At 46.0% G+C, this 12,812-nt stretch overlaps 1 protein-coding gene across 3 annotated transcripts in view; it reads left to right on the forward strand.

Annotated features, from left to right (window-relative positions):
• Positions 1 to 12,812, forward strand: part of PDE3B (phosphodiesterase 3B) — a 1,530,363-nt gene that overhangs the window by 292,981 nt on the left and 1,224,570 nt on the right. For all 3 annotated transcript variants that reach the window (XM_078681018.1, XM_078681020.1, XM_078681019.1), the window contains exon 2: positions 11,730 to 11,780. In XM_078681018.1, coding sequence (XP_078537144.1) covers positions 11,730 to 11,780 — 51 coding nt within the window. The remainder of the gene's footprint in view (positions 1 to 11,729; positions 11,781 to 12,812) is intronic.

The following is a 12,812-nucleotide window of genomic DNA, read 5'->3' on the forward strand; positions in this document are numbered from 1 at the left end:
AGCCCCTCGTGCAAGGTCGCCTAGGAGGATTCCCCTCTTATTCACCTCAAGGAAGAGCTCCAACAGTTTCTCCTTGAGAACAGCAGAGTAGGCATGATAAAGCTCTACTGAAAAATCAATCACGCCTGGGGCCATGGATCTGTTGAGTGCCTTTAGTGCGGTACCCAGGTCCTCAATAGATAGGTCCCTCTCCAAGTCTTGCGCAAGTTGCTGTGACAACTGTAAAAGCCCCACCCTGACCATGAACCAATCTATCAACCCCCTCCTGTCCAGGTGAATTGGCCTGATGCACCAATTTGAAATAATCTAGAAAGACGGACAAAATATCTTGCTGCTTAGTCTGTATTTCTCCCAGCCTATTCTGAATGAAAGATAGGGGGGTATCTCTTGTCCACGCCTGAGAATCCAGGCTAGGAGCATGCCTGATTCATTGCCCTCACTGGGCAAAAACTGACTGTATGACTTTAGGATAGTCTTGTCTACAGTGTCCCAGAGTTCGTGCACTTCTCTATGCACTCCCAGTATCATCGTATGTACCTCCCCAGAGGGTGCTTCTGGTTTCTGCAGGTTGGCCAGCTGACCCTCCTGAACCTTAAGGTCTACCACCAATCTCCTTTGCATCCCACAAACCGTCCCTATAAACTCCCCTCTAACTACCGATTTGTGCGCCCCACACTCCACAGCTCTGGAGTCCATGGTGCTCTAATTAGCTTCCAGACAAATCTCCAAGTATGTTGACAGGGCATCCCGATATACTGCTTCCATGAAGAGGTCAGGAGGCATTTGCCAGAGTAGACAAACGCCACTTTAACTCCATTGAGAACCTCCTAGTGACAATGGACATCGCTTTATACAAGCATCCCACAAATGGAAGCACTTGACCCCATCAGAGTATCACTTGACAAACGCCCCAGACTGTGCCAGGTCCCCACCGATTTCCTAATTCAGTTACTCGAGATCGCCATGACAAATAATTTTTTCTACTTTGAGGGGGATCATTATGTGCAAACTAAGTGCCTGGCGATGGGGGCAAGTTTTGCCCCGAACCTGGCTATTATCTATATGGACGCATATGAACACACACATATCTTCAGTGAAACTAACCCCTACAGAGACCATATGTCTTTCTGGCGTCAATATATTGTTGACGTGTTAATGATATGGAACGGAAGTGCTCAACAACTGCTGGAATTCCATACCTGGCTCAACAATCGATCACATGATATCCAGTTCTCACTGGAATCAGACAAAATGGTTCTACATTTTCTTGACATCTCTATCAATGAGGAGGGGGGTAACCTCCACACTACCCTCTATAGAAAACAGAGAGGAATACCCTCCTACGTTATTCCAGCCACCATCCACTCAACCTTAGGGACAATTTGCCGTTTGGCCAGTTTCTAAGGTTGCGTAGGAATTGTAGTAAAAAAGAGTACTTTTTGAGGAGTCAGCGGATCTGATGGAACGCCTCAGCAAGAGAGGATACCCAAAAACTCTGCTCAAGTGGGCACAGAAACGAGCCTGGTTCTGTCACCGAGAGTTCCTTTTAGAACCCAAGTCGAAAAATAGATCTAGCAATGAAAGGATTGTGTGCCACTACATTCTGTACCAAACGTAGTGAGGTGAGGAAGATTGTCAACCAACATTGGCACCTGGTGGCAGACGAGATTGGCAATCTCGATACCCCGATGCATGCTTTCAAAAAAGGCAAAAACGTGAGGGACTATGTGGGGAAATCACTATTACCAAAAAAAGACCAGAGAGGATCAGACAACCCTATGGAACATTCCACCCATCCTAGGTCACTACAAATGTGGTAAGGCTTGCCCCCTCACCAAGGAACTGAAGCAGTGCACCTACAACACCTACACTCACACACTAAGGCAGTACACCAACTGCAATTCAACTGGGGTCATCTACGCCATAATATGCCCGTGTGATTTCCTGTACATAGGAAAACGGTGCAAAAAGTAGTGTTGCATCCTGCAGCAGTGCAGCAGGATCCAGTGCGGCACAAGGTGCACCGTTAGTAGAACATTTTACCACCTTTGGACACTCGGCCGAGAGTCTAAGGTGGTGGATCATAGAAAAAGTACAGACAAACCCACGAGGTGGGAACTTTGCCAACACTATGAATGTCAGTGAGTGTAAATGGATCCACATCTTTGACACTGTGAACAGGGGACTCAACGAACATGAGGAAATCTCTAAACAAATAGGCATCCTCAACAATGTTTAGGTACACCCACTCTGCACACCCTACATCTGTGCTTTTCCTAGGCCAGCTCTTCAATTGACACTTGACCAATCTGTGATATGACTAGAGACCCCTGAGTATGGTCTCCGTCATACACAGCTGATTTTTAACTTTGATGTTTTATTTATATTTATATATTTTGTTAATGCACTCCGTTTTCTATGTAATATGTATTTAGTATTGTGTTTTACCCGGTGGACCAACTGTACAATTAATGGGGAGGTTTTGATAAGCTTCTGACTGTGTTGTGAATTCGATTCTCACTGGTTCACACACATCATTGCGACTATGTATTTCATCACCAGGGTCGCCATTTACACACACACATCATTTTCTCTCCGTGACACATCCGTGTGCTCAATTGCACAACCCGTATGGGCATTGTTCACCTAACTTTATTGGTGCCTTTATCTCGAGACCCGGCATTTAGTCTTTTCACGCTTTTAACTGTTACGAGCGCATCACGCCACCGCATGAGCGCCTGGTTCCCGTACGTGCCCGCTGCCTTTTAATACCGGTTGGAACCGCCGTTCTATCTTAACATCGACGGATGCGGCGTGCTGTTTGGAGCTCCGGAGATATTCAACTTACTAAGGTATGTTGAACCCAGAGGGGTTTTAGCTTTTGTCACCATTAGGGTGCAGATCTAATGGGCACGGCCAGCCTACTTAATCATTCCTTTTCAGATAGATTCATGAAACTAATGACTCCTACCACACAACGTCCCCACGCCGTCTCTCCACACATCAGTTGAGTCTGCCCGAGTCATTTGGCTGTTCTATTTATTTTCCACTATTTTCCATGTTTCGCTATCGTGTTGTCTAATCGTCGACTTTTGTATGTTTATCCACCGTACTGGGAAACGTTCCCACAGCCTATTTACAGGATTGAATATATAATTAAACCAATCTTGGAATAATCTAGTATTGGCTACTCACCTGACACATCCCGTAGTGAGCCCCACTTATAATATAATTTTGCATTTATTGAGGCACTTTGAATCTGTATAGGCACCCATACTTTTGATTTATTCTATCTGGCACGGCCACTTTTATCTGAAGTATCATGGTTATTTTCAGATGCCCCTTGCCCCTGTACTGAGGTTATTTGAATCTCTTATTGCAAACAATAACTACTTTTTCTTTTTCTTTTCTACTCTCTCTCACATGAGCACTGATCTTTGACACATCCCCTACTTTCTGATGATAACCATGTGGATACAACTTTTTCTGAATAATTGTGTTTTTTTAAATAATTCCTAATATGATTGAATAAAAAGTGTTACCAATTATTATCATAGTGGCCTTGAGGATTATTCATTTTTCTATTGCCTATAACACAGTATCTGCCTTTTTGGATATATATCTCTTTAGCCATTCAATGCTACAACTTTAAATCCGTGCCACGTTAGTCTAGGACCATTGTTTCTTTGTACCGACCAATACCCAGGTCCTTTGACTTTACTGGGTAACCCCATTTTTTATAAAGTCAGCACAGAAGCATGATCTGAGAGAAACCAACCCTGATGCGTCACTTCTGCTAACCATAAATATTCCAGGCCTCCCGACGAAAAAACTATCCAGGCGACTATAGGTATTGTAAGTCAGGGAGTGGCAAGTATATTTGCTACCCCTCTGGTGTAGCGTATGCCAGCCATCCAGTAGACCCAAATTATGAATCACTCTCTGGAGGGAGCCCACCATTTGTGTTTAGTGCCTCCCAACCCCCTTGGGTGGTACTGGTTTATTTATTTATTTTCTTGTATAGTGCAGGATTCAACCCCCGAAGGGGTATCTCCGTGCTTGCGCTTTGACACAGATGTTAGACTGATAACTGAGTATTTTAACTGCCAGCAGCTTAGGAGGTCGAGTAGAGATGGGTTTTAAGGAACTTCCTAAAGGATTGGAAATTGGAATTTTTCTTTAGGGCAAGTGGAAGTAAATTCCAGAGAATGGGACCTTTATAGGAGAGGGCGCGCCCTCCCTGTCTTATCCTCCTAATCCTAGGGACCTGAAGCAGTTGCTGATTACTTGAACGCAAGGAACGTCCCGGACTATAGGGGATGAACTTGTCCGTTAAGTATTTTGGGCCTGACCCAAAAAGACATTGATGTATGGTACAGCAGATTTTGTATTTAACCCGCTGCCGAACAGGCAACCAGTGAAGACTGTCCAGAAGCGGGCGGGAAGGAGTCCTGGGCAAAACGTTAAGCACCAGTCTTGCCACGGTATTCTGGACCACTTGCAAACGATTTAGTTGTTCCTCATTGGCCGAGATGAGCAGGCCATTGCAGTAGTCCAGTCTACTGACCACCAGGGTCTGGACCAAAGTCTTTCGATGATAATCGGGCAGAAATGGGGAAACGCGTCGCAGGAGTCCGATAGTATGGAAACGCAAACCGACTTGATTGGCATGTTCTTTAAGCACTAGTGCCTGGTCCAGACGCACTTCAAGATTTTTTTAACATCACCTATGTTTTGCCTACATTACACTGGAGGCAATTTGTAGCCATCCAGTTTGAGACCGCCCTCATACCATCTGCAAAGGATTTTATTATTGCTGGAGTGAGGGACTGGAAAGGGAACAGAAGCTGGGTGTCGTCAGCATACGACCCTGGGGTGAACCCATATTCTCTCACAATGTCGGCCAAGGGGGCCACATACACATTAAATAGTGTAGGGCTTAGACATGAGCCTTGTGGTACTCCCTTGGTGAGATCCCTAGAGATGGAATGAAGGGAGCCCAATCTGACACCTTGTGAGCGGCCTGTGAGAACTCTCCTCCCAGGACAGGGCCACACCCCCTATACCCACCTCCCGCAAGCGTCCGAGAAGAATCTCATGTGAGACCGTGTCGAAGGCAGCAGAAAAATCTAACAGCACCAGAATCATCGAGCCCCCTCCATCTAGTGTCATCCGGATCGTATCGGTCACTGAGAGGAGGGCAGATTCGGTGCTGTGATTGGATCTAAACCCCGATTGAGAGGATTCCAGACCCCCCGCTGCCTCGATGTATTTTGACAAACAGGTGTTTACATGTTTCTCGGCCATCTTGCTGAAGTATGGCAAAAGGGAGATGGGTCGGAGGTTGGAGAGATCTGTCCATGGGTGTGCCGTGTTCTTACGAATAGGGTTCACCACCGCTTTCTTCCACTCCATAGGTACCCGCCCTTTCTTGAGAGAAAGGTTCAGTACAAATTTGATCTCGGGTCTAATCAAAGTACTCAAGGGAGCAATCATTTTGGCGGGAAAACAGTCATCCGGAGACCCAGATTTTATATGACTGATAAGATTGGAAAAATCAACATCATTAATTGATGGAAAGGTGGTAAATGAATGGTCACCAAGTATGGATGATTTGAATGGAGCAGGAATACTGTTCATATGGCTGGAGGCTTTCATGATTTTATCATGGATCATATTTATTTTATTCTCAAAAAACAGAGAGATGTCATCACAGAGAGACTGAGAAAACTCATCCGAACTTTCACAGGCCGTCGGTTTTACAAAGGCCTGTAGTATTTTATAAAGTTCCTTAGAGGAATTACCTGCCTCATCAAGTTGCTGGATAAGACTGTTCTTCCTTGCCAGCCTAATATTTTTATAGTAATTCGATTGGGCCTCTTGATGTGCCTTCTTATTCTCCTCAGTTCAGGTTTTCCTCAATACCTTCTCAATCTTTCTACATCCCTGTTTCTCTACTCTAAGTTCTTCGGTGTACCATATTTCTTGCTTAGAGGTGGGATGTTGTTTATGTAGCTTTAACGGTGCTAGTATATCGGCTGCCTTTATGAGGGAGTCATTAAGTTTGGAAAGAGCTGAGTCCGCACTATCTGTCTCAGTGAAGATAGGTCTCTTCCATACCCTCTGCAGCTCTTCTACTGTTAATTTGTGCCACTGTCGTCGCCAAGTTGGCGAGAGAGGTGGCTTATGGGAGGGTTTATGTACACCCAGTAAGGAGAATTCCACTAAAGTGGTCAGACCAACTTATTTGAGTACCAGGATAGCATCGTATATTAAAGCAGTTGGAAAAAAGTATGTCCAATGTATGACCTCCTATATGCGTGGGGCCCTTATTCTGCATTTCTAGGCCCAGGGTGGAAAGGTCGGCTAATAGTATTAGGGTTTCAGGGTGCGAAGGGATATCAACATGAATATTAAAATCACCCAAAAGAATGAAGTTTTCTTTTGCTTTAAAATATGGTGCCAATACTTCCAGAAGGGATAGGGTAAAGCCCGAAATAGGTCCTGGAGGGCGATAAACTAGGGCTCCTTTCCAAAAGGTTTTAGCAGCAGAGCTTATTTTAAATATCATAATTTCCATTGATGAGCAATGGATTTGCTCCAGTATAGCGACTTTCAGATCCTCCTTATGTAAGATAGCTAATCCACCCCGATTTTATTAGGGCGGTCAAAGTTTAGGAACTTATAGCCTGAGGGGACCCCTAACGTTATAGCGGGGACAGTATGGGGTTTCATCCAGGACTCAGTTAAAAAGCATATATCAGGCTGTAGTGAGAATACAAGGTCCCATACTTCCAAATGGTGCTTGGGCAGAGAACGCACATTCAATAGAAAGCTCTACAAACTGCATTCTGACAGAGGTTTCTCTTGCTTTTCCCTAACAGTTGGTACGATATGGGATGCCTGGAACTGACAATTTATACATGAAGACGAACCCTCTAGGCATGGCCAAGAGTCTCTGTTGCAACCTTTAGGAGGGGCAGTACATAATGGTCTTAGAATGTGACTAGAATACCTTATTCTGGGCGCCCTTATGGTAGTAGAGGATCCCCGGGGAGCAGAGCCCATAGCCCCTAGCCCCGTCCTGGCGCGGACGGGCGCAGACGGGCTACTCTTCGGCTCCTCTTAAGCGATCCCTTAGGCGTCCCCCTGCGCGTGACCGCTCCGCGCTCAGTGTGGTGGGAGGGCTTTATGGCCCTCTCACTTGGGGAAGCTAGAGCGCTAACCGCTCGTCAGGCGGAAGTGTGTCTGGCTCTTGCCTGTCCGCCCTCCGCTCTACGGTGCTAATCACCGAGTCGGAACGAGGCGTGCAGGCTAGCAATTGAGCGCAGACTCCCTGAAAAGCTTAGTGCGTGTAAGTGAATAAAATGAAATGCAGCAAGATTACTTAAATTTAAAAAATGTGTCCGTTTTAAAATCGCACAGCAGTCAATAAATTCAATCAGTCTTCCTCACAGCAGCGCTAGCTGGTATCTAAAGCGGATCAGGGGAGACCCCTAATCCAAGATACCTCTAAAATCACCGGCCCAGAGAATAGGCATGCCCACACTTAACTTCAACATATACCGGTCCTCAACATTAGGGGCATATGAGTTTAGTATTGGGAGCTCCCTGTCGTTCAAAGTGCCCTGCTACGAAACATAGCGATCCTCCACATCCGCTTTGTTATAAGTGTGCGTAAAGGGGACCCCCGTACCCACCCAAATAGCCACTCCCCTGGCACACGAGGAGTAAGAGGCAGAAAACTTGTCCATTCCTGCAATTCACCCTTCTCTGAGGTTTTTCCCCTGTAGACGAGTAATTTGCACTTTGTGCTGCCAGAGGAACGAGTGTACTCAAGCACTTGGGGTAGTTCCTGAGCTCTCTGACTTTCCAAGAGATCTTAATCTGATCACCCATGTGGGTAATTGTCCCACCCCACTCCCAACCGCCCCTCCCTCCTTAGCAGCCCCAGCTGGAGCCCCACCCTCAGACATCGAAGTCAAATACCACCAGGCAGGAACACTAAAGTACTGTCTACATTTCAGCACTGTAATGGTGAACGAATACCCCCCTTCCCCAAAGATTTGCAGCATATTAACTTTAAATACTGCAAATCCAATTAAAGATTAGCTTTCAGGCCACAACCCCTCCCCTCCATCCCCTTCCCCTCTTGCCTACCACTAATAGTGGAGAGGCACTCAAAGACCCCTCTCACAGAATACAGTGCCTCATTAAATACACGTAAGCCTGAGCGATCACTTCAGACCATTATACAAAATCAACAATCTCCGCTTCAAACATCCCCTGCAACAAATAAGAGAGCAAAGGAAAAAAGAGAGCACTCCCTCTAAGAAAGAGAGGGTGGTGAACAGAAGTACCTCACAAATACATCTCCTCAGTTACTATATCAGATTAACGTATCCTTCCGCATCAGAGTGGCCTCCAAAACAGATAGTCTCCCTGGCTCCAGCTGCCGCTTCGAGGATGCCAATTGCATGGTGCCATCAACCTGGAGCCCCACCCTGGTGTGACTACTCTCGCTCGCTTACAATGTCCTCCAGGCAGGGGCACCGTCTCCAGCTGCCCCGCAGCTCCAGGATCCGGTTTTGTCCCTGTGCACCTTGTCCCCACCTCCAGCCAGCACCACACATCCGCAGGATGATCAAAAATTAGATTTGCCCCTGACCTCGCCCTCAATCTGGAGAACAAAAGAAAATCCTGCTGCCACTGGTATCCAAAAGAGGCAAATCTCTCTTTACTGGGACAAGTAATTCCCACGTAATGACCAAACCAACATAGGGTAATGAGAATAAAGTAATATATATGAAGTATAAAATGATGCATCATTAATACAAAATATAATTAATGTATATAAGATGTCACCCTCAATCTGACAGCAACATATAGCGGGGCCCATGGAACGAAGCTTAGCTTTAACTTCCAGGAAAGTTTTCTGAGGTCCATGGGGGTTAGTATAGTCGGGGTAGATGGAGGTCTTTTGGTTTTCATACCTGGCAGTGTCTGTGTCCCTAGCCGCTTGAAGGATGCAGTCCCTCTTAGTTATTTAATATATGAGCAATTATGTCCTGCAGCGGTGCCTTGTGCCAAGGTGCAGCCCCCAGAGCCTGCTGCACCCTCTCGATGCTCAACATAGGGGATAGGCTAAAGGGCTTCAGCGTTCCCCAGATGCATGTTTTGACGGTGTACAGTAGCAGTCCCCTCAGCCTGGAATTCTACTGGCGCACATTGTTGCTGTATGACCTACCCTCAGCATCCTCCACATTTGCCTCCAGGCCCCTGATCTCGCCGTGGCCACCTGCTTCCACAAGGTTGCCACCAAGCTCCATGGTAGATGCCTGAGCAATCCGGACCCTCTCGGAGGATTTTGGGAGGTCTGTATGCAGTAAATTAACCTCAAGGGCAACAGTCTCATTTTGGCTTTCAAGCGCCACCTTAGAGCCCTGGATGGCCACAAGACGTTCCTCCATCGTGGGTTCTTAAGCAGAATACCCCCCCCCCCCCTTCCCGGATCCTGGTCTCCAACCCCGGTTAGCAGCCTTACATTTCTGTTGCTGCGATGCCGCCACCGAGGTCTGATGTATTGGTGCATGGTGTTTCCCTGGGGACCCCAGCCTGTATGTTTGTTCCGATAGGAGCGTAATAGGTGTCCAGTCCTCTAGGCCAAAGACTCCAAACAGTGGACGAGTGCCTTCCAAAGCTGACACGTGGTATCCAGGGGGCCCCCTGAGACAGTGGGGAGTAGTAGCACCCACAGTGCAGTACAAGCAGTTCCCCCTCACAGACCCACTGCTCTGTCCTCAGAGTGGTAGGCCTCAATAGGCGTTAGGGGCCCAGGGCACAGCGCAAGGGGCAAGAAATCCCCCTCTCAAGGGATCCAGTGGCAGCCCAGATCACTCCTTATTCACTGCAGTGCCAAAAAGACAAGAGGGCCAGCATGTCCTGAAGTGCCTCAGCTAGTTGCTTGCAGCCCTCCTAATGCGGTTGCCAGAGGTCTTCACAAGGGTCAAAATCTGCCAGAGGAACCTGCGGCATCCAAGGTTCTCCTCCCCTTCCCCCCCCCAGGTCAACTGTCAGTTACCTCACTGATACCTGCCTTAATAGACACTAAGGAGGCGCAACCCTGACCAAATGCTGCAGTCCTCCAGGCCTGGCGTCCACCCTGCAACTGGGCCCCCGCCGCGACCAGAAGCTCCTCTCCTAAGGTCCCGAACAGCCCAGCCGCAGTCCCTGCACTCCCGGCACTCATCCTCCTTTCGCCAGGATCGACAGAACCATTGAGGAGGCAGGCTCGGAGTAACACACCAGTGTGCACTAGTGGTGTGGCTCTGCGCGCCAGGCCCCAAGGCTCCTCAGCACCAAGCAGGCCACGAACTCCCACATGTCACCCACCACAGAGACCCTGATTTACTTACGACTACTGCCTCCCCTCGGATTATCTAGTCACCCCTCCAAGAAACCTGGGGCCTTGTCTTGAGTATTTGTAAATGCGAACTGTTATACGTGTCTTGCTCTGCCTTTTGTACCCAGCACCCCGCCCCTCCTAACCTATTGTATATTCTTGCGATTACTAGCCTTTTGTAGACTACCGTGATTCCTGTAAAGCACAATGATACCCTTATGGGTCAAGTTAGCGCTCTATAAAACACACAATAAATAAATAAAAGGCATGATAGGAAGGCAGAGGCCCCCCTCCTTCAGCAGCGGAGTGCTCCCTTGAGTTGTCCAGGGGGAGTCCCCCAAAGTCAGGAGACTACAACCGGCCTCACAGGCTGCGACACTACCGGATCCTTATCTGCACCCTGCGAAGGCCTCTGGGCAAGCCGCAAGCAGCCTCCAGTATCCGCCGACAGGGGTGACCGCACACACCACTGAGCTGTATTTCTGGGGAGTATGTGAGCACCTATGTTCCCGCTGTAGGTAAGCGGGGGCCGTTAGCACAGTAGAGGCAGGATATTAGAGGATTATGTGGCTTGGATGTGGAGCCTCTTAGGAATGCATCTGGTCTGCCATCTTGTGTGGCCACGTCGCCAAGCCTATCTAATATTTAAAAACATGTTAATTGAATGTTGTGGACTTACCCTTCCTGTAAGGTAAGTGTCTGCGTTGTTTAAAAAATTTTATATTTAGAATTTTTCATCTCTTCGTTTGTTTTGCCTCATTATTATTGGTAAATTTCAATATTCGTTCTAAGTGCCAGTGCTTAGGGCAGATTTGAAAGTACATTTCTGAGAAGCATTGGCTACAGGCAAAAGATGGTCAAATGTAGAGTAGCCAGTATTAAACATGGTGGCATGTGTCACCACGTTCTGCTGGGGTGTTGGGAAGGGAGGTGAAACATGGCTTGAAAGAAGCAAAAGTAGAAGAAAAACAACTTAAAATAAAAAGAACTTGTAAAGTCAGCTGCCTAGATGATGGTACAATCAAAGATTAATTATCCCCAAAAAACGAATTTGAATTTAGGAAAATCAAAAATTTAATTTTACACCCCAGTTAAATACCATAACAGTGTGGGCGTAAAACACTGGTGCTTTAGCTGCTTAAATGTACCCTTTTTTTTTTAACACAAAATGTAATTGGGATGCCTAATTTCAATTGATTTGTTGAGTGGGTATTGTTCTCTGTCCCATCGCAGAAAAAAATAATTTTAATTGACAATTATTTAGAATTTCAAACAGTTATATAAACTCTTGTGTGAAGAATATCTAATGTTAGATTCTTTTTTCTAGATGATTCTATGGGATTGGGACTTGAAACAGTGGTACAAGCCTCAGTATCAAGTAAGTACATTATTACATATCCTATTTCAGAGTGCCTTAACATTAAAAATGGTAAATGTGACTAACCCTTGATTACTCCTGTCTGTGGGAAACACATTCACTCATCCGCCATTTTAGTTTTTACTTTAATTGAAACAATGTCATTAGATAACTGAGCATATCTGCCCAGATATGATGCTTACATTTCTCCTTTTGTAGCCCAGGTGCAGGTTTCCTGTTGTAGTGTACGGTCTGCCTTTGTGATAGGGATAAGAATGATGTTCATGAACTCCAATACCTATGATAAGGGTTTGGCCACTGGATATGCCGACAAACTGCTCACTTCAAAAAAGTGTGTGTAGATATGAATTTGTATTCTTGCACTCCCAGTCTGCAGCTGTTGAGCAGAATAAGGCTGTGGAGATGGATGATTTCTGCCCTCTTCTTCTGATTTTAGACCACAGAGGTCTAAAAGAAAATGTTTTTGCAGTGTATACCTCTTCTACATTCACACACTGAACATTATTCTGCCTTGTGCGTGACTGTTGATGTGGATGTAAGCATAAAGTATTTTAAGTTTGGGCGTCGACCAGAACGGAGTCAGTATGATTCCCTATGACGTTGTCTGTAAACCCACCATGCCCCAATGCATGACCTCCATTAAAAAAAAAAATGATGGTTTTAGAAGTGTTTGAGTTCCTGTGTAAAATGTTGAAACTTAAATAATTCGAAAAAATGACTTTGGCTATTTGATGGTTGGCACCAGGACAGTCTGCTTTTTAATGGAGGCTTTTCACTTTGTCAGAAAAAGCTTTTTGGAATCCATGTTTTAAGTCGCCTCATGCCGTTTGTTGTTATAAGTATGTTGGTTAAATTCTTCCTGAACTGTGGAAAGGTTACCTTTATGGAGAAGTACCCCGTTTGTATGTTCTGTTTTCCTAGATACCATATGTCTTAAATAGGTTATGCATGTTTACTAAGTCTAAACTTTTAATAAACATTGATGACATTATATTGGCTTACTGTTTAAAGATCTAGAGCTCTGTTAACACA

The sequence above is a fragment of the Lissotriton helveticus genome, chromosome 3_1 (genome assembly GCF_964261635.1).
Source record: "Lissotriton helveticus chromosome 3_1, aLisHel1.1, whole genome shotgun sequence".
NCBI classification, from domain to species: domain Eukaryota; kingdom Metazoa; phylum Chordata; class Amphibia; order Caudata; family Salamandridae; genus Lissotriton; species Lissotriton helveticus.